General features: G+C 39.5%; 1 protein-coding gene across 2 annotated transcripts in view; it reads left to right on the top strand.

Annotated features, from left to right (window-relative positions):
• Nup205 (nucleoporin 205) overlaps positions 1-23,420 on the top strand; it is a 68,711-nt gene that overhangs the window by 34,151 nt on the left and 11,140 nt on the right. For both annotated transcript variants that reach the window (XM_055602110.1, XM_055602109.1), the window contains exons 18-34: positions 723-912; positions 2,478-2,598; positions 4,336-4,417; positions 4,691-4,855; positions 5,146-5,270; positions 6,891-7,005; positions 10,921-11,070; positions 11,716-11,787; positions 12,079-12,236; positions 12,724-12,804; positions 13,255-13,446; positions 14,439-14,706; positions 14,805-14,903; positions 18,149-18,297; positions 19,671-19,862; positions 20,604-20,725; positions 21,961-22,099. In XM_055602110.1, the coding sequence (XP_055458085.1) occupies positions 723-912; positions 2,478-2,598; positions 4,336-4,417; positions 4,691-4,855; positions 5,146-5,270; positions 6,891-7,005; positions 10,921-11,070; positions 11,716-11,787; positions 12,079-12,236; positions 12,724-12,804; positions 13,255-13,446; positions 14,439-14,706; positions 14,805-14,903; positions 18,149-18,297; positions 19,671-19,862; positions 20,604-20,725; positions 21,961-22,099 (2,420 nt within the window). The remainder of the gene's footprint in view (positions 1-722; positions 913-2,477; positions 2,599-4,335; positions 4,418-4,690; positions 4,856-5,145; positions 5,271-6,890; positions 7,006-10,920; positions 11,071-11,715; positions 11,788-12,078; positions 12,237-12,723; positions 12,805-13,254; positions 13,447-14,438; positions 14,707-14,804; positions 14,904-18,148; positions 18,298-19,670; positions 19,863-20,603; positions 20,726-21,960; positions 22,100-23,420) is intronic.

The following is a 23,420-nucleotide window of genomic DNA, read 5'->3' as shown; positions in this document are numbered from 1 at the left end:
GAAAGCAGAACCCAGGTCCTCTGCAAGAGCCCTGAGTGCTCTTAACTACTGAGCCATCTCTTCCGCTTTTAAGTGCCTTTAGTTTTACAATGATTATGTTTTACCTGAAGTCGGTTTCTCACTCTCAGCACTGTAGACAGTTTTCTGATAGTTCTTTGTTGTGGGTGCTGTACTGTATGCTGTAGGCTTCTGTCCACTGGGTGCCAGTTACACCTTCCTTTTAGGACAAATAATGGTGTTTGTAGGTGTTGTCAGATGTTCACTGAGGACAAATCACCCCATTCTGAGAGCCCTTGCTCTAAAGAAGTGGTTCTCAACCTGTGGGTCATGACCCTTTAAGGGGGGGTCACATATCAAATATCCTGCATATCAGATATTTATATTATGATTCATAACAGTGGCAAAATTAAAGTTATGAAGTAGCAATGTGATAATTTTATGGTTGGGGGTCACCGCAACAGGAGGAACTATGTTAAAGGGTCACAGCATTAGGAAGGTTGAGAACCACTACCCTAAAAGATCATTGAAAAGATAAAAGAGAAGCTAATGCCTGACTAGCCTGGGTCACAGAAATAGCTGGTTTTTATATGGGTGAAAGCTGTTGTGAAGGTGCTGTTAAAAGTCTGTAAAAACATAGACTTTTGAAACTAAAGCTTGCCTTTTAGTTTAGTTTTAGTTTTTTCTCTTAACTACATGTAGATTCTACTTTTTTGTGGGTACAGGAAAGAAACACCTGGAAAAAGCAGTTGAGCATTGCCTCGCGCTTCTCAATCTCACTCTGCAAAAGGAGAACCTTTTCATGGACCTTCTGAGAGAGAGCCAGCTGGCGCTCATCGTCTCCCCTCTGGAGCAACTCTTGCAGGGGATTAACCCTAGAACTAAGAAGGCGGACAATGTGGTTAACATCGCCAGGTGAGTGACAGAAGTTACAGCAGGAGGCCGACAGCCAATCTAGCTTTTGTTTCTCTGTCCTTATTTGTTGCATGTTTAATATATTGCACATTATTGCCTTTGCTCTAATTTTTTTGTCTTTTTTTTTAAGCGGGTTTCTCTGTGTAGCCCTGGTTGTCCTGGAACTTCCTCTGTAGACCAGGCTATCAAACTCAGAGATTCTCTTGTCTCTGCCTCCTGAGTGCTGGGATTAAAGGTGTGCACCATCACTGCCCAGTAGTCGTTAGTATTTTTGAACAGCCAACTATTTTAGCTAGTGGCAGAGTGCTTGCCTAGCATGGGAAAGGCGGGTTGGTTTTGGCCTACTTTTGTCTTACCTCATTTCACTCCTTTGATTTTATTTACTCTGTGCCTTACTGTGTCTTTTCTTTTTTTCTCTTTGTGATCTAAGAGTTTCTAAGTTTTAAATGGATAGTGTTTGTCTTCTGTAGGGAAACTGAGTGTTGGGGAGAGGAGATAGAGAGCCAGTCCCATATACATATATGGATATACACATGTACATCTGCTAACATTCTGGAGGTTGGGTGTTTTATAGCTTGTAGAACCCTTGGCTGATCACTCACCTCAGCTTCATTTGGTGGTCTGTGGAGGTGCTTCTGTCCACATTTCCTTTTGTGAGGACACAATTTTGTACTCTTGTCTTAGTTGTGGTTTAAATTGCTGTGATAAAACAATGTGCTCAAAAGCAAAATGAGTTTTCTATCTTACAGCTCTCAGGTCCTGCTCCATCAGTGATGGACATCAGGGAGGAATGCAGGGCAGAAATCTGGAGGAGGAAACTGAGTCAGAGGCCATGGAGGAGTGTTTTTGGCCTGCTCCTCATGACTTGCTCAGCTTCTTAGAGCATCCAGGACCACCAGCCTGGGTGTGGCACTGCTCTTAGGGAGCTGGGCCCTCCCACAGAAGCGATTAATTGCTCACAGGTCACATCTTCTCAGTAGAAGTTTCCTCTTCCAAATGACTCTAGTTTGTGTCAGGTTGACGTGAACAGGTTGCCTGCACAGTCCTCCTTAATCACCTTGTCAGTACTTGATTTGCTACATATGCAAAGACCTTTTTCCAAATAGGTCCTTTTCATTGTGGATTAAGATTTTAATCTGGGTATTTTGGAAGGCTGTGATTCAGCTTGTGACAGTTTCTTTGTAGCTAGAAGGGAGACACCTTTCTCTTAGTTGTCCTGAAGTGTTATATGGATAGGCGAACCTTTGGCTTTAAATTTTCTTCCCTTTCCTTTTTAAGAGTTATTTTTAAATTTTTATATGTATTTGCATGTGCCTGCTTGTGTCTATCTATGTGCATTGCATGCATACATGAGCTGTAGAGGTCAGTGATAGGTTGGATCCTCTGGAGCTGGAGCCTGAGATAGTTGCAAATAGGTGTAGGTGGTGAGAGCCAAACCCTGGTCCTCTGCAAGAACAGAAAATGTGCGTAACCAGGAGCCATGTCTCGAGCCCCTAAGTTTTCTTTATTGAGAACAGTGAGAAGCCAAGTTTGGTCACATTGTCCTTCAATGTTTTCTTCTAAAGGTATCTATACCATGGGAACAGCAATCCTGAATTAGCATTTGAAAGTGCGAAGATCCTGTGCTGTATTTCTTGCAATTCCAACATTCAGATCAAACTGGTTGGTGACTTCACACATGACCAGGTAACTCGTGTTGTTGGTGCTCTCCGGCAGTCAACTGTCTGCGTGAATTGTAGTTTTGTTTGTGGAGGAAGTGCATTTATAAGGGCTGGGTGAGAAACTAGCCATGCACTTGACTGCAGTTTGTCTTTGAAGCTAATACTTTCCACACCATAGTACCCTCTGCAGTGTGCTCTATGTGGTGTTTACACTCCAATATGTGGCCACGTAGCCTACAAAATGGCTGTTACTCTTACCATGTGAAGTGATTTGAGTTTGTAGCACATCTGTTTGCTGAGCTAATTACCTTTGTGGTTTTCTAGTGATCCACAGGTGTGTTCTGTTGGGTATTATAGAATGTATTTATGAGTCACTTTTTTCTTTCTGAGATCACGTTGGTCCAGTGATCCTCCTGCCTCCACTTCTGGAGTAGTTGATACTGCGGGCCCGTGTTCTGAAGCAGCTCAGTTGCTCCTTTTTCTTCTGTTCTGAATAGCTTTGTTTCTCATTTGGAATGGTGTTCTGTTACCCGAGCTGGTTCAAGCTCTGCTTAAGTCTCCTTCCTGATCCACTGGTAGCTCTGTTCTGTAGCTGCTGTGCTTTTGTCAGTGGATGGCCACAGCTGTATAACTGCCTTTGTGCTTCTTTTGTAAACATGTATCTAGTATCTGTAGTTAACTAATGTCAAGGTCTTTACTGGCTCTTCCTCAGCAGTGTTTTAAAACAAGAGCCATTTTATCACTTTGAATAGAGGGAGAAGGGTGGGGAAGAGAATGAATATGCATGTACAAGTGGGTTTGGAGGTCAGAGGGCAGCTTGTAGGAGTCCGTTTATCTTTTACCATATAGTTCATTAGGTTCATTGCTCAGTCATCTCACTGGCCCCAGATCTTCATTTGGCTACAATTTTTATACTATTAAGACCTGGGTTCACTCTCACTGTTTCTGTAGTAAGCTCTACTAACAAATCAAAGTGACCTCACTTTTTATAAGTGCCTTTGGAATGAAGGCAACACCAAGGCTTAGTGAGATGCAGATGTGGCTTCTGGATTCTGGCTTTTCTTTTTGAGAATGGGTCTGGCTATGTGGTCCAGACTGGCTTAGAACCTATGATTCTTCTGTGTCGTCTCCCTCTTAAGTGCTGGGTTACATATGTGAGCCAACATGCTGAGCTTTAAATTAAATACAAAGTCAGTATTGATTGGAGCATACTACTTCCTGTCAGGTTTCTTGTCTATTTCCCTTTTTCCCTTTTTATTTTTTAAGGCAGGGTCTCATTATGTAACCTTAGTTGACCTACAACAAAGGTGACTCTTGAACTTCAAGAGATCTATATGCCATTGTGTTTGCTCTAATTATTTCTATAATGGGCTTATGTCTAGCAATCTTAATAGCTAAGTTTTCTTTTAATTAAAAACAACTAAAATCTGTGTGGTGGGGGGAGGATAGTTGATTGAGATTGGTGGTTAAGAGCACTGACTGCTCTTCCAGAAGACCTGGGTTCAAGTCTCAGGACCCACAAGGTGGTTCACAACTGTCTGTAACTCCAGCTCTAGGGGATCTGGAGCCTCTGGCCACCTTGAGTACCAAGCATACACTTCATGCCCAGGCATGCCTGTAGGCAAAATACCCATACAAAACAAAACAAGTGTTGGAGCAGATTTGCCTTTGTTTTCAATGTTTGTAGATACACTGTGTTTATCATTGGTTCTCTAATGTGTAGAGAGTTGTTAATTTATCATTTTTGTCTTTATGACTTCAGAGTGTGAGCCAGAAGCTGATGGCTGGATTTGTGGAGTGCTTGGATAGTGAAGACACAGAAGAATTTGTGCGTGTAGAAGAGGGTATGGCTCTGATGAACATTTGTGCTTTTACTTCAAATGCATATGTGACATAGAGACAAACCTTGAGACTCTTAATTGTCTAATTCTGATGTTAGAGAGATTGAGAATTTGTTGAATAAACAAATAAGACTTTTATGATTGTTTAAATCAAAGCAGTGGAATGAGCAATCAAGAACTAAGTAGATGTGGGGCTTCAAATACATGCTATTTGTAAATTTGACATGCTTTCCTTTCATTGATTTGTGATTTTTGTTTTTTGGATCCTGTGTTCAGGCTCAGAATTTGAAAAAAAGTTAGCTGCAATCCGCCATGAAACAAGAATCCACATCTTGAATCTTCTCATCACATCTCTAGAACGCAATCCACCCAATCTTGCTCTTTACCTGTTGGGCTTTGAATTGAAGAAACCCATCAGTACCACAAATCTACAAGACCCAGGTATAGCTTGTGTTGCAATAGGTGTCTCTTTCTTACATGGTGGTTGGTCTAAGTGGTTATTTATTGAATATGGGTTCACAGGATAATTCACTTAGAAAATGGATGACATGTGGGGTCAGCCTTGAGGATCAAAGCTGTAGTGGATTGGGATTTGTCGGTTTCCTGTATCAGTATTTGAAAGCAAGTTCATAGTTAAGCATGTGTTTCTAAATAGGCTTTGGTAAAGAAAGTTGGGTTTGTGATGCAGAAACCCTGAAAAAAAGGTTGTCTTTCCTTTTGTTTTCCTGTAGGAGTGTTAGGCTGCCCTCGGACTTGCCTGCATGCTATCCTCAACATCCTGGAGAAAGGGACGGAAGGGAGAACTGGCCCTGTGGCTGTGCAGGAGTATCCTCAGCTGGCTGAGCTGTGCTACCAGGTACGCAGTAAATAGCACCTTGAGGAACTGGGGGGAGGCCTAAGCAGCTGAGTTCATGGATGGGAGAGTGGTAGCTAGATAGGATAGACATGAGTTTGTTTAGTAGTTCCTCCAGTATTTATTCATGGATAAAATTCATGAGGCATGAACACCAAAATCCTTTAGATCTGAAGATCCTAAGAGTGAAAAATGAGAACTATTAGGGGTTTTGGTGGGTTTTTACCAGTGGTGCTGGATTTCAAGTAGCTCTTTGGGGCCCTAGAATGGGTGTGGGTCAAAAGATCCCTGGTGTCATCTTTGTGACCTTGCAGGCTGAGCTAGCTTGGGCATGCTGTACAGCTTCTTTGGTGTTGGATTTTCTGTCTGAAGTGGGTTGCCGAGTTGTGGAGTGACAGTACAGGCAGCACTCTTGAAGCTCGTAAAGAAGTCCTGTGGCCATGGAAATGGCAAGAGTCTCATTAGAGTTTAGATTTGCTTGAGAACTTTGCCGTGCTTATGTCTTACTCTCTTACTCATTTTATGTGCATTCTTAGACTGTGTAGACCTGGCTGGCTTGAACTCAAAGAGATCCATCTGCCTCTGCCTCTGCCTCTGCCTCTTCATTGCTGAGATTAAAGGTGTGTACCACTGTCACTGGCTTTATTTACATTTTTTTAAAGAAACATATTTGTCCAGACTAGATTCAGGCTCAAACTCTCTGTTGTCTCCAGCTTAGCAAAAAGCTGAATTGTGGCTCAATTATTGTCTGCTATTGACAACACATATACTCTTGGTTATTATGAGTGATTTTGATTTTTGTGCCATTTTGTCTATATATTTATGATATTCATGTACATAATGGAGATCTTTGTATGTTTGTCAGATCTATTCAGTTTTTCTTGGATTGGTATAAATTCTTCCCCCTCAAATTTACTTTTTGTTAAAGTTGTATTTAGAGCTTATATTTGAAACATAGTGAAGTTTGCAAATCTTTATAGTTTTTTTTATAGTGATTGTTTCAATTCTACTAAGCTTTACTATTTTTTTTAAGTTGAGATAAAATAATTGTGATTTTCAGAAGTGACTGCCTGGTAATACTACTATTAATTAAAATAATAAAGCTTAATTAACTATGTATATATTAATAAATTTGTTTAGGGTAAGTTCAAAATTTAGTCCTATCATATAAAACTTTATTTTGAATGCAGGGTCTTGCTATGTAACCTAGACTGGCCTTGAGTTCATTATTATACTGCTTTAGCTTCTTTAGTTCTGGGTCTGTCGGCCATGTCTGGCAACCTCAGTACTCTGAGCTGTGTTTCAGTGTGTTTGAGCTGATAGATTTCTAGATTTAGAAATCTATGCTTATGGGCTGGCATGGTTAATAGCACTGTAGCTTGTCCAGCAGTCCTGAGTTCAGTTCCCAGCTCCTGTGGGAATAGGATCTGTCCTCTTGTCACATGCAGGTATACATACTACAGATATAGCACTCAAATACGTAAATAAATCTTTTTAAAATCTTGGCTTCTGTTTAGATACGTGATTATTCATTTCCTTGGGCTTTTGCTGCATCTTAGTTTTATGTTCATATTTTTTTTATTTAATTCGTACAAAAATAACAATTTCCTTTTATTTCATTAGGTGATATATCAGTTATGTGCATGCTCAGATACATCTGGTCCTACTATGAGGTACTTGAGAACCAGCCAAGATTTCTTATTTTCCCAGTTGCAGCATCTACCTTTCTCAAACAGAGGTACGACATTATCTTGCTTTATTACTACAGGTTGAGAACTCTTCGTTTCAGAATTTGAATATTTGATTGACTGGTTGATTGTTAGGGTTTTTCTCTGGATTTGGGCTTGGAATCTGAGGTACTCTCTCTCTCCTGGGATTACAGGCATATACCTCCATGCCCCCATCCAATCCCTTTTGATTTTGGAGTATTTCTTACATATGCAATGTCTTGGGGACTGTACCAATTCTAAACATGAAGTTCATTTGTATATGTAAACCTTATAGGAATAGCCTGAGATTAATTTTATCGCATATTTTTTGTGTGTCTTCATTTTGTCTGCTGTTCTGTGTGGTCAGGTGTTGATTTTACACTTGTGGTATTGGGCACTTTATCTTGGACTCTGGAACATGTTGGGTTTTGCATCTGCAGCTTAGAATCAGTCAAATGTGTAACCAGTGTATGCACATGTTTTTTGCAGCAGGTATTGTGGACTTCTCATGGCATTTGTTACTTTGCTGCTGTTTCGTTGGATGCTTTTTTTAAAAACAATTTTTAAAGGGTTATTTATTATGTATACTGGTATACTGTGTCCTGCCTGCATGTATGCCTGCAGGCCAGAAGATCTCTTTACAGATGGTTGTGAGCCACCAGTGGTTGCTGGGAATTGAACTCAGGCTCTTAGGAAGGGCAGCCAGTGCTTTAACCTCTGAGCCATCTCTCCAGCCCCCTTTGGATGCTTTTGTAATTTGTGCTTTAGAAGGCTCCTATCTTCACTTCTAGTGTAAAATTACATGAGCATAATGTGGATGAGGGAATTGGGTTCTTTTCTAACAAAACTTAAAGGTTGTGTTAGAGGGTAAGAAGATACCTGCAGTAAGGTCTTTCGTTCTTGTGTGTGTTCCATGTTAGATGTGTGAGGGTGTTCACATGCCACGGTGCACATGTGCAGGCACAGAGGAGCTTTATGGCGTCTCCCTCCTTTCACTTCCAGGAGTTCTAAGCATGAACTCGGGCTCCTGCGCAGACATCTTGCCTGCGTGTGAATGAAAATTACTTAGAGAAATTTCTAATTTACGTTTGTGTCTTATATTTGAAAGTAATCTTTTATTTTAAGAAGGTAATTTTAGAGGAACGTATAAATCTCATTTATTGACATGACTAAGAACTATCCTAGACCAATTTAAGTTTTTTAATATTATGTTTTTCTTTTAAATTAAAAAAAAAGCTTCTGTTTTCCCTGTATGTATATCTGTGCATTGTGTGCTCTCGGTGTCTGCTAAGGCCAGAAGAAGTCTGCCTTCCCAGCATCCTTATTTTTAGTTTTTGGTTTGTTGTTTTTTTGGTTTCTTGAGACAGGGTTTCTCTGTGTAGCCCTAGCTGTCCTGGAACTCACTTTGTGGCCCGGCTGGTTTCAAACTCAGAGATCCACCCTGCCTTTGCCTTCAGAGTGCAGGGATCAAAGGCGTGCACTATTACATCTGGCTCTTTATTTATTTATTTATTTTTTGGTTAAATATTTACAAACAAACTTTTTTATGCTTGTTTGTGTTAATTTCTTATACATTTGGTAGAACTTATTATTATTATCTTTAAAAGATTTATCTATCTATCTATCTATCTATCTATCTATCTATCTATCTATTTATTATTTATACAGCATTCTGCCTGCATGTGTGCATGCACACCACAGGAGGGCAGCAGATGTCATTATAGATGGTTGTGAGCCACCATGTGGGTGTTGGGAATTAAACTCGGGCCTCTGGAAGAACAGCCAGTGCTCTTAACCTCTGAGCCAACTCTCCAGCTCAGAACTTACTATTTATTTCTACACTTTTCACAACAACATGCCTGTAGAGGCTGAAAGACAACTTTTAGGAATTGGTTCTCTCCTTTTACCATGTGGGTCCCAGGGATCAGTCTCAGGTAGTGAGGCTTGGTACAAGTACCTATATCTGCTGAGCCATTTCACAGCCCTTGCTTAACTTTTGACAGATTTTGGAATCTATGTTATAGACAAACCAAGGGTGTCTGGAATTTAGTCTCCTTAGTAGCTGGACCCACAGCTGGCACCATAATATAGCCCTGAAACTTACTATATGTCTTCATAGTTTTAAAACCAAGGTCCATACATTCTGTTAACCCATTTCTATTACTATTAACTGTCAGCTTTCTAATTTACTTTTTAGAAAACTGTAAGATCCTTGGGAATTATCTAATTGACAAATGGTTTTCTGTATTTTCATAACTTTGTCTTTTTTAGTTATGAGACTTTGCTTATATAAGAACGTTATAGAAACTTAAATTTTGTACACGGCTACTCCAAAAGAAAAGTAACTGTCAGGCTTGTGATATGTGTGTTGTAAAAATCGATTTAGCTTGACCTATGGCTTAGGGTTTCTATTGATGTGATAAGTACTATGACAAAGCATCTTGGTGAAGAAAGGGTTTATTTTATCTTATTAGTCTCAGGTCAGTTCCATTACTGAGAGAAATCAGGGCAGAAACTCGTGGTAGGAATTTGGAAGCAGGAACCGAAACAGAAACCTCCAGGAGTGCTGCTAACTGGCTTGCTTCCTTATGTCATCCCGGGCCAGGAGCCCAGGAGTGGTATCACCCACAATAGGCTGGGCCCTCTCAGTCAGTCCCCTAATTAAGAAAATGCCTTACAGGTTTGCCTACAGCCTAATTTTATGGAGGCATTTTTTTCAGTTGAATTTACTTCTCAGGTAACTATAGCCTGTGTCAAGTTGGCAAAAAGACCAACCAGGGCAGACTGAGATTGTTAATATTATTATTTGATCAAGTATGTTTATGTTTGTCATCATTTAGAACGTCAAAGTATAGAACCCAACAAGCCTAAAAATAATACTGAGCCAGGAATGGTTGTGTATGTCTGTAATCCGGATCAGCACTTGGGAGCCTGAGGCGGGGGATTGTGTTTGAGACTTGCCTTGGTTATGCTACAATAATGTTGAATTTGAAAACTTCTTTTTTGAAAAATTTATTTTTAGATTTTGTGTATGTGTGTTTACATGCACCATGTTCCTGCAGGAGCTGGGGAAGAGATGGCAGATCCTGTGGGACTTTGTCATAGGTGGTTGTGAGCTGCCATGTGGGTGCTGGGGATTAACCCAGGATTCTCTGCAAAAGTGGCAAATGCTCTTAACCATGCAGCCATTTCTCTAACCCCTTTTTTATATATTAGATATCAAGGCAAGAACTCTACCAACTGTCTTATCATAGATGATAAAATTATGTAATGTGAGTTTAAGTATGTATTTTATGGAATAAAAATTTTGTTTTTTATGAATTGTTATAAATTTGAAGATTACTTTTTAAAACAAAATACAAAGTAAACATTCCCGGCTTTAGTGTATGTATCCCAACACTTGGGAGGCAGGGGCAGGTGGCTCTCTGAGCGTTAGGCTGGACTGGTCTACGTAGTGAGTTGCAGGACAGCTAGGGCTACATAGAAAGATCCTGTTTTAAAAAACAAAAGAACCCCAATATAAAACAAACAAACAAATTGTGGCAGACTATAAGATTTTTGTGAAATTATTCTGGTAATAGACTTTTTTTTTTTTTTTTTTTTGAGACCATGTCTCACTATGGAACTTGGCTGGCCTGGAACTTGCTATGTAGATCAGGCTGGCCTGAAATTTGTGGAGATCTTCTGTCTCCTGAGTGCTGGGATTAAAGGTGTGTACCACATCTGGCACTAATAAAAATTTTATTATTCTCTTCATCTTTCATAGACATACAATAACTTCTTTTTCCTGGTGTCTTTTTTCTTTTATAATTTTATGTTTTGATTATGATGTTACTGTGATTCAGAAATTACTGACTTTGTTTCATGAGGAAGTATCTCATGATTCATGGGATTTTCTGATTTTGTGTTATAACTGTGGGAAATGAAATTTGTTTAAATTCTAGAGTATGAAATCTCCATGCTGAATCAAATGTCCTGGCTTATGAAGACTGCCTCAATAGAATTAAGAGTAACGTCCCTGAATCGCCAGCGCTCACATACACAGAGGCTTCTGCACCTCTTGCTGGATGACATGCCAGTGAAGCCCTACTCAGGTGAGCCCGGATGCGTGCATACCCTGTACTTAGTGTGCGACTGAGGCACGGCTGCTGCTTCCCGGCCTTAGTGTATGTATCCCAACACTTGGGAGGCAGGGGCAGGTGGCTCTCTGAGCGTTAGGCTGGACTGGTCTACGTAGTGAGTTGCAGGACAGCTAGGGCTACATAGAAAGATCCTGTTTTAAAAAATCAAAAGAACCCCAATATAAAACAAACAAGCACCCTACAAAACAAAAATTGTCCGTTGATATCATTTTATTTTCCTCTTAACACATTTGCAACATAGTCATATGTAAAATAATTGTTTGTCATCCTGAGACAGCATAACCCAAGCTATTTCAATATGTATTTTACATGCAAATTAAACATAAACTTTTTAAAAATCATCTCTTTAGTGTAATGGGTTCTTGCCAGTTTTGAAATTCTAATTACCCTCTTCATTGTTATGAATGGGTCACACTGGGATGGAAAGAGTTAGATGAACATTGCTAGTAAGTCCTTCTCTTCTTTCTATCTTAATTACCCATTTACAAAAGGCTCTTTGACCCAGAATCAAAATGCATAATGTTTGCCATCTCTAAGAAAATGTGATTTTAAAAGTATTTTTCCCGTTCTGATCTATTGCTATTGGTGTTCCAGCAGATGGTGAAGGAGGAATAGAAGATGAAAATAGGTCTGTCTCTGGGTTCCTCCATTTTGACACTGCCACAAAAGGTGAAGCCCTTGGAATTGTAATTCATTATAGACATATTTGCTTAAAATTACAGGATAATTTACTCATATCTATAGATTCTGGACTTACAAAGAAAAGCTGTGTAAAGGATAATTTACTGTCAAGAGCAGAAGAAAAGTGATCTTAGTGAGTGGCTATATCAGAGCTATGGCAAGCTTAAGTTTCAGCAGAGCCTTTGGGTTCACAGCATAGCATATTAATGAGCTAAGTATGATGGTTTTTTTTTTCCTCTTCAGTGCCTCAAATACAGCTTATTTACTTCTTGTTTCTAGTACGTCGAAAAATTTTGAGTATTCTTGACTCAATTGACTTCAGTCAGGATATTCCTGAGCCTTTGCAGCTGGATTTTTTTGACCGTGCTCAGATTGAGCAAGTCATTGCCAACTGTGAACACAAGAATATACGGGGGCAGACGATCTGCAATGTCAAGGTGAGGGTTACTTTAAAGAACTTGCAGTAATAGTGGTTCAGACATGGAGCCCTCAGAGAAACATGACCCCTCCACCACGTTATTAGCTTATTGGGCTTTGTTCTGTCTAAGGAACATCGAGGAAATAAAACTTACTGATTACCCTACTTTCCTTAAAAGCTTTCCCATTCCCAATTTCTTTACGAAATTTTCTCACCTAGCTAGGTCTATGGAGTAATTTTTCAGTATTCAGTTCTCCACCATGTGGATGATAAAATCCTCAGCAAATGAGGATGATCCTGAGACACCCAGTCTTAAATTACTGCCCCTGAGCCCTTTGGTACTACTCTCTAGATAGAGAGGGATGGCTAATGTTTGTGTCTGCAAATTGGACCGTGCCATTGTTACATTGTGTATGGACCGTTTCTAATAAGGGCGGGTTACGGTAATTGTTACATAATATTCTGCTGGCATCTGATATACTGTTTTTCTCTTTTTCACTAATTAGCTTCTTCATAGGGTTCTTGTAGCTGAAGTCAATGCTCTTCAGGGTATGGCAGCCATAGGACAGAGGCCTCTGCTGATGGAGGTAAGCTCTGTGGTAGTTTGACGCTTTCAGCTGTCTGTACTACTTAAGGTGCTTGCTTAAAAAGCTGTTAGTGCACATGTAATTGATAAACTACTTAAATAGTAAGCTTTCATGGAGGGCCAGTAAAATGGTTCAGTGAGTAGTGGCACATAGTGCCAAGCCAGGTGTCTTGAGTCTAATCTTCAGAAGCCACAAGAAATGATTCATAGACGTTTTCTGTGGTATTCTCTCTCACACACACACACACACACACACACACGCACATATTAAACTTTCATAGAATGTTTTACGATTTTATTTTTTTAATATTTGAATTTTTAAAAGTTATACAATACAGTAAGTAAACATAAATTGTTTTCTGAATAACTGACAGTGTTAAAATAGGAAATTGATTAATAAAACATGTATTTTTCCCTGAATATTAACTTCTTTCAATATTTATGGCTTTAGGAAATCAGCACTATTCTTCAGTATGTTGTAGGAAGAAACAAGTTGCTGCAGTGTCTTCATGCGAAGCGGCATGCGCTAGAATCATGGAGACAGCTAGTAGAAATTATACTGACAGCTTGTCCTCAGGAGTTCATTCAGGCAGAGGATCGACAGCTGATTATTCGAGACATTTTACAGGATTTGCATGATAAGGTACTTATCTTCCTGAGTTACTTTATATCCCTAAAGAAATGTATAAATATATGGTATAGGTATATACATTTGTCTTTAAGCATGCTACTCTATTTTTTTTTTTCATTTTAGATTAGAAATAAAGTAGAACACTAATGTGAAAACTTTCCTTGAGGAAGATTTTATTCTGTACAGTAGGAGCTATGAGCTAGAATGTTTCAGAATCATCCAGGAAGCTTTGTAAAAAGAGTCATAGGCAGATTCCATCTCGGAACTACTGAATATGATCCTGGTGGTGAATAAAAATAAAAGTTTTCATGGAATACCAGTAAGTGTATTTCAAAGCAAAAAACTGCATGGAATTCTGGTAAGAATTAGTTAAGTGGTGGGCACAGTGGCACATGCATGTAGAGGCAGAGGCAGGCGGATCCCTGTGAGTTCCAAGCCATCTTGATCTACAAAGTGAGTCCAGGACAGCCAAGACTACACAAAGAAACACTATCTCAAAAAACCAAAATAAATAAAACAAACAAAAGAAAGTTACACTTGTTTAGTGTTTTTCCTTTTGAATTGTTTTTACATTCTTTTGGTATTGTTGTTTGTTTTTCTGAGACAGAGTTTCATTGTGTAGCTTTGGCTGTCCTAGAATTCACTCTATAGACCAGAGTGGTCTTGAGCTCACCTGCCTCTGCCTCATGAGGCCTAGGATTAAAGGTGTACGCCAGCACTGCCCGGCTTAGTTCTTATATTATTGGGAGCTAGAGGTTGGTAGTGGTTTGAGACAAGGTTTCTTATTGTGTAGTCCTGGCTGTCCTGAAACTCACTCTGTAGAGCAGGCTGGCCTTTAACTCACGGAGATCCACCTGCCTCCACCTCCCAAGTGCCAGGATTAAAGACGTGCGCCACCATTGCCCAGCAGTTTTTTCATTCTTAAGGTAGTTGAAAAGGATATGAGACTTGTTAACAGTTTCAATGAAATCTGGATCTCACTCTGCTCTCCCTTGTATTTAAAGATACTGGACGATGAAGCAGCACAGGAGTTAATGCCAGTGGTTGCTGGCGCTGTGTTCACCCTAACCGCTCACCTGAGCCAGGCTGTACGCACAGAACAGAAGCAGCCATTGGTCTCAGGACCTGGAGAGGCCCATTATGCTTTCATGCTTGATAGTTCCTTCACCTCGCCGCCTGCAGCAGAGAGCCGGCCAGTGGGCTTTGCCTCTATTGGAGACTCTTCACTTCACATCATATTGAAGAAACTATTAGACTTTATTTTGAAGACAGGTTTTTTTTTCCTTCTACATTTTCAAAACATTACAGCTTTGTTCTAACTTTGATTGAAAAGGAAGTTTGCACTTGACTGTATGTCTTTGTCTTCCTAGGTGGTGGTTTCCAGCGCGTAAGGACTCACCTGTACGGCTCTCTGCTTTACTACTTACAGATTGCCCAGAGACCAGATGAGCCAGACACATTAGAAGCTGGTAAAGTCAGATTAATTTCTAATCTTTTAAAGATGGCAACTTAAGCTGGCCTTGGTGGCGCATGTCTTTAATCCCAGCCCTCAGGGGGCAGAGGCAGGCTGAGCTTTGTGAGTTTGAGGCTAGCCTGGTCTACAAAATGAGTGCAGGACAGCCAAGGATACACAGAGAAACCCCGCCTCAAACAAACAAACAAGCAAGCAAACAAACAAAAAAGATGGTAACTTCACAAATTTAGGTCACTTCTCCATCTTTTGACTCAGCACAATTACAGTTAGTAAGTCCTGATAGAATGATTAGACTGCTCTCTAAAAGTGAGCGTGTTTAATTTTAAACTAAACATGTTTAGTTTTTGAGATATGGAGATTAGTACAACACTCAGTCGATGTTTTAGTTTTATGTAATTGAACTGTCGTGTGCTGTTTGTAGAGTTGGACAATGTCTCTTTTCTCCTTGCACCACAGTACATACCTACTGGGGTCTTCCAAATTGGCTGTTATTCTATAGTAAGGATATAACATTTAAACTCTTTATTCATCACAAAAAAATGCTGCATCAAAATTCTCATATATATCTACTTTTCAAGAAGATTTGTGGTAGTGAAGCAGTATGCAATTTTATTTTAATAGATCTTTTAAAATGGCCATCTAAAAATGGTCTTCGCAGTACAAATGCTCATCTGTAGTATATATGTGTTTTATACTAGTGTGAAAGTTGTTTTGGATAAATTCAAGGTAGGATTTTTTTCATTTAAAGGAAGTCAGGGCTAGAGAGATGATGACTCAGCAGTTAAGAACACTTGCTGCTTTTGCAGAGGATGGGATTTGAGATTCCAGCATCTGGGGCTGGAGAGATGGCTCAGTGGTTAAGAGCCCTATCATCTGCCTTTCCAGAGGTTCTGAGTTCAATTGCCCGAAACCACATGGTGGCTCACAACCATCTAGAATATGATCTGATGCCCTCTACTGGCATGTAGATGTATATGCAAAGAGAGCACTCACATAAAATCAGTCAATCAACCAATAAATCATGTGGTTCCTCTAAACCTGTAATAAATCATGTGGTTCCTCTAAACCTGTAACTCCAGTTCTGGAGAGCCACGTCTCTCCTGGCCTTCATGGACACCTGCACACACATGTACATAAATAAATATCAATTTACAAATACTGAGCTGTACACAATGGCACATTTCTGAAATCCTGCACTCTACAGGACTAAGCACAAAATTACTTTCAAAGTTACTGCTTTCCTGGGTGTATCTAGAAGACTCCCATGGAACTTGCTAATTTTTTTTTTTTTTTTTTTTTTTTGAGGAAGATTTTTGTCTATATTGTATATGGTCCTTCTTAGCCAAACTGTATGTTTAAATTACTCTTATGATGGATATATTTTTCATTGTTAATTTTATTTCTATTAAACCTTTTCCTTTTTAGTAATAAATATTTCAACTACACTATGTTAAGAACTTGTCAGTGGCGTTGTCTAATGATGGGCTTTCTCTGTACTCTTCCTTGTGAATGTTTGTGTTTTGAGTGAGGATTCTCTCAGGCCATGCTGTAGTTGCTGTCATTCATGCCTGATACCTTAAAAGAAGTAGAGAGCTTCTTGACGTGTGGGTACACACACGCACACGCACACTTTTTTGGCCTGGATGTATGTCTGTGTACAGTGTGTCTCAGGCCAGAAGATCGCATCATATGTAACTCATGTGAAGTGGGGTTACATGTGGTTGTGAGCTGCCATGTGGATGCTAGGAATGAATGTGGGTCCTCTGGAAGGGCAGCAGTGCTCTTAAACACTGAGCCATCTGTACAGGCCCTGTGTACAGAGATGTTTAAAGTCAGTAAAATTAAGCAGTTAAAGAAGTTTTTGGAACAATCAGGCTTCATTTAAAAAGATAATAATAATTGGGACTGTTCACTCCCAACAACTCTCATACTTTTCTCTTAAAAATATTTTTCATATTCTTTTAATCAAAGTGGCAAGCATTATTTAACTACCAGGTGGAAGTCTGGAACACACCTAGTTTAGACATCAAGATGACAGTTCATTTCTGTGCAGATTGGATCTCGATAGCCCAGGCTAGTTGTAAATTAGGGATCTTGTGTGTGATCACAGGTGTGTGTTGTGTGCCTAGTTCAAGGTGGTAGTGCCAGGCATGGTGGCCAAGACTTTAATCTCAGCGCTCTGGAGACTGAGACAGATCTCTGTGAGTGGGAGGCTAGCCTTATCTACAAACAGACTCCAGGACATTCAGGGCTGTCACACAGAGAAACTGTCTTGAAAAACCAAAAAAACCAGATGGTTGTTCAGAAACTGCTACAGTGTTATGGAGAAAAATCATCAAATTACTTTGGAAAAAAAAAACAAACTTGCTTTATTTGGTTATGAAAGTTTTGTAAGGTATGCATGACACTATGAAATGTATGTTCACACACTAATAATATATTTGAATTACCCTTATAAATGGTAAGGTTTTTAATTTTGGTAATGTTTTTAATTTTCTTTTTCTTCTTCTTCTTCTTTTTTTTTTTCTGAGATGGGATTTCTCTGTGTAATAGCCCTGGCTGTCCTGGACTCACATTGTAGACTAGGTTAGCCTCAAACTCAGAGATCTGCCTGCCTTTGCCTCTGTACTAGGATTAAAGGCAGGTGCCACCATGCCCAACTAAGGTTTTTAATTTTAATAAATATTTCAATTTAAAAAACCCAAAGATTAAAATTTTCTGATTTTTTTTTTTTTTTGAGGAATCTTTTTGTCTATATTGTATCCATTTCTTCTTAGCCAAAGTTTGAAAGATGCCAATAAGATACAAAAGCAAATTAATTAGCAGGATAATACAAGTTATCAATTCTCTTGGAATCTATAACTAGGAGTCCATACCTAATTTTATCTTCTGAAAGAGTCATGCTTTGGGGGGCTGGAGAGATGGCTCAGAGGTTAAGAGCACTGGCTAGTCTTCCAAAGGTCATGAGTTCAATTCCCAGCAACCATATGGTGGTTTACAACTATTTATAATGAGATCTGGTTTCCTCTTGTGGTGTGCAGGTCTACATGCAGACAGAACATTGTATACATAATAAAAAAAAAGGGTTATGCATTGTGAGTATTATTAGTGTACATGTGACACATGCTTTTATAGTTCATTTGTTTGGACTCATTATATACATGCAGTAATAGATTGGGTATGAGATATAATTGCTAAACTGCTTTTTATTGGACTTCTCTTCTGTTTTAATTCTTGTAGTTAAGAAAACCATGTGGGAAAGGCTGACAGCCCCTGAAGATGTGTTTAGTAAATTACAACGAGAAAACATGGCTATCATCGAGAGTTATGGTGCTGCCCTCATGGAAGTGGTCTGCCGAGATGCTTGTGATGGTCACGAGATTGGAAGGGTAAAATATCAGTTGTTCAGAATTGCTACTGAATAAATATTGTGCGTTTATGAAGATGTATACTAAACTGAATCAACAACTTTTATAGTGTATGTTGCCATGTACAGAATTATTTTATAGTGAGTCTGCTCATCTGCTATAACTTGTAGCTTCTGTTTTGTAACTCTGTGTTTTATTTAATTGTGTGGAATCTTAACTCAGAATTTCTGCTTAAAATTACCTTTGTTAAGTTTGTAGGTAGGACAGCATGGGTGGAGACACTAGGAATCCTGCCCAATAGATGTTTGTTCTGTCCATGGCTGGACAGCTACTCCTCTTCTGAATGTGTTCTCCTTTGTCTGGTGGGAGGTTGCATTTTCCCTTCAGTAAAGCATTGTGGCATTCTGATTGCCACAGGGAGGAGCAGGATTTCCTCCCAGGGGAAGATCCTGTAGCACTTACACCATTGAATTCAAGTCTATGGGAGGAAAAAAACAAAAACAAAACAAAACAAAAAAAACTTAAATAAGATAAAATACAAACTAGAGAGCAATCTCTAGTTTATGCTTAAAGTTTTTAAAGTACTTTTATATATAGAACAAAAGCCTGGGAGGAAATAGATAAAAATGTTTAACTGTATTAGTTTACATATATTTTTAATATTTTCTAAGATTCTTCTAAGTAGCATATAAAAATTTAGAGTTAGAAGTAACAGTTAAAAGAAACAATGGGAGCTGGAGAGGCAGCTCAGCAGCTGAGTCTTACTCTTCTTGGAGCAGACCTGGGTTCAGTTCCCAGCACCCACACTGGGCAGCTCACAGTGCAATGTCTATACCTCCAGCTCCAGGGAATGCACGGCCTTTTCTGGCCTTCATGGTGCATATAATCTTACACAGGCACACACACATCCATTCTCAAAAATTAAGTGTTCCTTTTCTCCAGCAAGTAGTTGGCTGGGTTTGTCTAAAATATAGATGCTATTTTTTAAAAATGGTTTTGCTTCAGAATTAAACTTAACACTGAAGATTTTCTTTATATCAAGAAATTGAGGGGCTGGAGAGATGGCTCAGTGGTTAAGAGCACTATATGCTCTTCCAAAGGCCCCGGGTTCAATTCCCAGCACCCACATGGCAGCTCACAACTATCTGTAATGCTGATTTCAAGGGACCTAACATCTTCACAGTAATGCACATAAAATTAAATAAATTATTAAAAAAGAAGAAATTGAGATTCTAGAGACATAATTTCCAACTCCTCAAAAAACAGTGAAATCCTAGTATGCACATTCTTATAAGAAAAAGTTCTAAGTACTGCAAATAAAGGCCATGGCTGTTGGTAGTTTTGGTACCATCCACATGGTGTGAGGCTTTGACTCTGATTCTTTCTTCCTTTAGATGCTGGCTCTGGCTCTCCTTGATCGGATTGTCTCTGTGGACAAACAGCATCAGTGGCTCTTGTACCTTTCTAACAGTGGCTATTTGAAGGTCCTTGTGGACAGCTTGGTGGAAGATGACCGTACTCTACAGAGCTTGCTGACTCCACAGCCTCCTCTCTTAAAAGCCCTTTATACCTATGAATCCAAAATGGTAAGGTTTTATGGATGTTGGGCATTAGGTCAGCGGCTCTTCTTTTGGGCCTCCAGGTGTGTACTGGAAGGCAGTTGTGCTCACTGCTAGGCCACTGGTCTCCCTGAATATTTCTGTTATATAAGCTGCCATTATTTTAAGAGTTTTACATTTGGGAATTTGTGCTAGAAATGCATCTTCTGAGTGTGAAGATAGGCTGCGGTGATCCTAAGAAAGTTAGAGGGTATTGTCTTGCTTGCTCACTCAGGATGCTGCTCAGGTGGCATGACAGGATTCATGGGAAGGGAGCAGCAGCACCTTAAACATTGTCTATCTACATTGTCATTTCCTTCCCTCCAGATCTGTTGCAATTTCTCTGTTAAATTTCTTGCATAATGTCATGATAGTGGAAACCGTAGAGTTTTTTGCCTTTATTCATAGGTATTTACTAAATACTAATATACACTAAGCATGGTACTAGCCGTTAGAGACACTAGAAGTGAATACAGCAAAGCCACCTAATCTGTTGACAAAAACTGTTTGAATGGAATAAGTCACAATAATAATAATGTACAATATTCAGGCACTTTATACTTTCTTTTAATCCCTGAGTTCTCATAGAAGTGTTATGAGAAAGGAGATAAAATATGTTCTTGTAGCCAGCTCAGGATTTTCCCTCACTACATACTATGAGTGCTTGTTTTCCTATGAGGCTCTTGGACATGATTTCAACACTGATATTTTCCTTTTGTAACTTTGTAGGCGTTTCTCACAAGAGTGGCAAAGTTACAGCAAGGTGCATTAGAACTCCTAAGATCAGGGGTGATTGTGAGGCTAGCACAATGCCAAGTCTATGATATGCGCCCAGAGACGGACCCACATGGGTAAGTGTCCATACAAAGGATTGCTAAGAGATAATCAAAGTCCCAAAAGATGATTTTCCTGAGAGATGGGGAGTGTTGCAAACCTGTTTACTAGCCAATGGAACATGCTCCAAGAGTAAAAGTGGGTGGGGCCTAGTTCTCATTTCAGAGGCTAGCATAGTGTGAGAGAGATGGGTGAGAGTCCTGTCAGTCAGGGTGGCCTTGCCAGCCTTATATTGTATATGAGCTCCGTAGATGCTTGCTTTAGTTAGGGGTCTTTTAAAATATAATAGCACAGTTAACACTTGTTGGTAGGTGTAGCGCACACCTGCTTGTAAGCCCAGCGCTTGAGAGACTGAGGCAGGGGGATGGGAGTTCAAGGGTAGCCTGGATTGTATAACAAACAAAATCAAGGAGAAGAAAAAAGAACTACTCTATTATGTATGTCTGTTCCTCATAATTTGAATAGAATTTCAGAGTTATTTTTCTCTTCTGGTTTTAGTGTTTTATGCATTGCTTACTAATTTGAAGGGTTCAAATGAAATTTTCAAGTTTCATGCTTTTCAGCAGATGTCAGTTCAATTTGGATATGAAACATTCAGTTTTGTTTTTGTTTTTTTTAATTTAGTTTTACTTTTTTGGGGTGTGTGTAGCTTGCAAACACTACAGTGTGTGTGAAGGTCTGAGAACAACTTTTGGAAGTTGATTCTCTCCTTCAATGTGGGATCCAGGTTGAGATTGGGTTATCAGGCTTCCAAAGCAAGAAAGCACTTTACCAGCTGAGCCTTCCCATGGCCCTGATTCCCTGCCCCGCCTCAGTCTACAGGATGGCAGCATTGTTAGGCAGTATATCTTCCTAGCAATGAGAAATACCTAAGGTGGGTTTAGTTACTGTTTAAATTCCATTGCCCAATTGAAATCTCAGGATTTTAGGCTTAACACAGAACTATGTTGCCTCATGAGAAGGGAAGGGATTATTTTGATACTCTAAATTTTAAACACGAAGGTTACTATTTTCTATGTATGTAAATAGAGTTGATTTAAATACTTTTGAGATCCTGGCATAGAATTACTTGTCTCAAGAAGCCTCTTGCTTTCTTGCATTCTACTTCTGTTCCTCTCAACAACAGCCATTTTTATTTGTCTGAAACTTAAAATACAAGCATTTACAGCTTATCATATAAATGACAATGAATTATCAAGACCATATTTAAATGCAGTGTTCCTCTCTCCTTGGTTGTTTGAACCGAATCAAGCATGTTTGGCATGAGAGACCCCCCAGTGTTCATCCCAACACCCGTGGACCGATACCGGCAGATTCTCCTTCCAGCCCTCCAGCTATGCCAGGTCATCCTCACGTCATGTACAGCCCAGCACTTGCAGGCAGCAGGGCAGGTGAGAGAAACACTTTGTACCTGAGTCACTAATACAGAACCACCTTTACAGATGCAGAGATCCTGTAGTAGAAATCTTGTGAAGTCATGCCCATTCTGCTGTTAGTGGCAAAGCTGAGTATAGAGCATCACCCCTTGTAGGTCATTGCGAACTACCCTGGCCAGTTTTTGTACTGCTGTGTGAATGGAGCATTGCTAAATCCTAAAATGGAAAGCCAGAGATTGAGATTTGTTCCTCTAGAAAAGTAAGCGGTTACTCTGATAATAAGCTGACATCTAAGCCATATTTTAACCAGGAATTTAGAGAGGGTAGAGTAGGCCTGTCTCAATTAACGTTTCTGTTGCTATGACAAACACCATGACCAAGGCCAAGACAACAAAGAAAGCGTTTAATTGGGCTTACATGATGTTCAGGGAGTTAGAGTCCATGATGCCAGAGTGAAGGCAAGTCTCAGTAGGGACAGCTGAGAACTCACATTTTGTAGGAGGCAGAGGAAAGAGAGAGCACACTGAGAATGGTGTGTGTCTTTTCAAGCCTTCAAAGTTTACACACCTCCGTGAGGCCACACCTCTTAATCCTTTCCAAATAGTTCTACCTACTGGGGACTAAATATTTAAACACGAGCTTATGAGGGGCATTCTCATTCAAACCAATACAAGGCCTTTAGAAAATACAAAAGATAAGCCTAGTCTAGTGGTGCATACTTGTAATTCCAGTACTAGGGAGCCTGAGGCTACAGGATCATAAGTCAGAGGTCAGCCTGTCTTATGTAGTGTAACTCTGTCTCAAAACTAAACTAAAATTAGGTATGGCTGAACATTCCTGTCATCTAGGCATTTAGGAGGTAGAGGCAGAAGGATCAAGAGTTCAAAGTCTTCCATGGCTATATGGCTAGGTCAAAGCCTTTCTTGGGCTTTCCTGACTAAACTTTCCTGTTTCCAAAAATAAAAAATATGAAAGAAAGTATATTTGTGATTTTTTTTAACAGTATGAAATAATTAAAATAGTGATTTTTCTATCATAAATGTTTTCTTTAAGTACAAGAGAGTCATTATTATTGCATCATGAATCTGCAGTATTTTATTTCATTGTGATCCTCAGGAACTATGTCCTGAGGTGCGTTGGTTTCTGATTATTTTGTGTTTTTCCTGTATGACACTCAGCTGCCTCACCAGGTAAGGCAGCTGTGGTTTCTAGAGTGATGCCTTATTGACACTGCAGTAGCCTAAGGGACATCCTCCTTCATACTTAGAATGGATTTTGAGCTAATTCTTTAAACACAGGGGTCTCCTTGTTTTCTTCTTTATTAGACTGAGCAGTC

The sequence above is a fragment of the Psammomys obesus genome, unplaced genomic scaffold (assembly GCF_907164565.1).
Source record: "Psammomys obesus unplaced genomic scaffold, mPsaObe1.curated_primary_1811, whole genome shotgun sequence".
NCBI lineage: Eukaryota > Metazoa > Chordata > Mammalia > Rodentia > Muridae > Psammomys > Psammomys obesus.
Note: the sequence above shows the minus strand (reverse complement) of the source record. Positions and strands in the feature narration are given on the sequence as shown.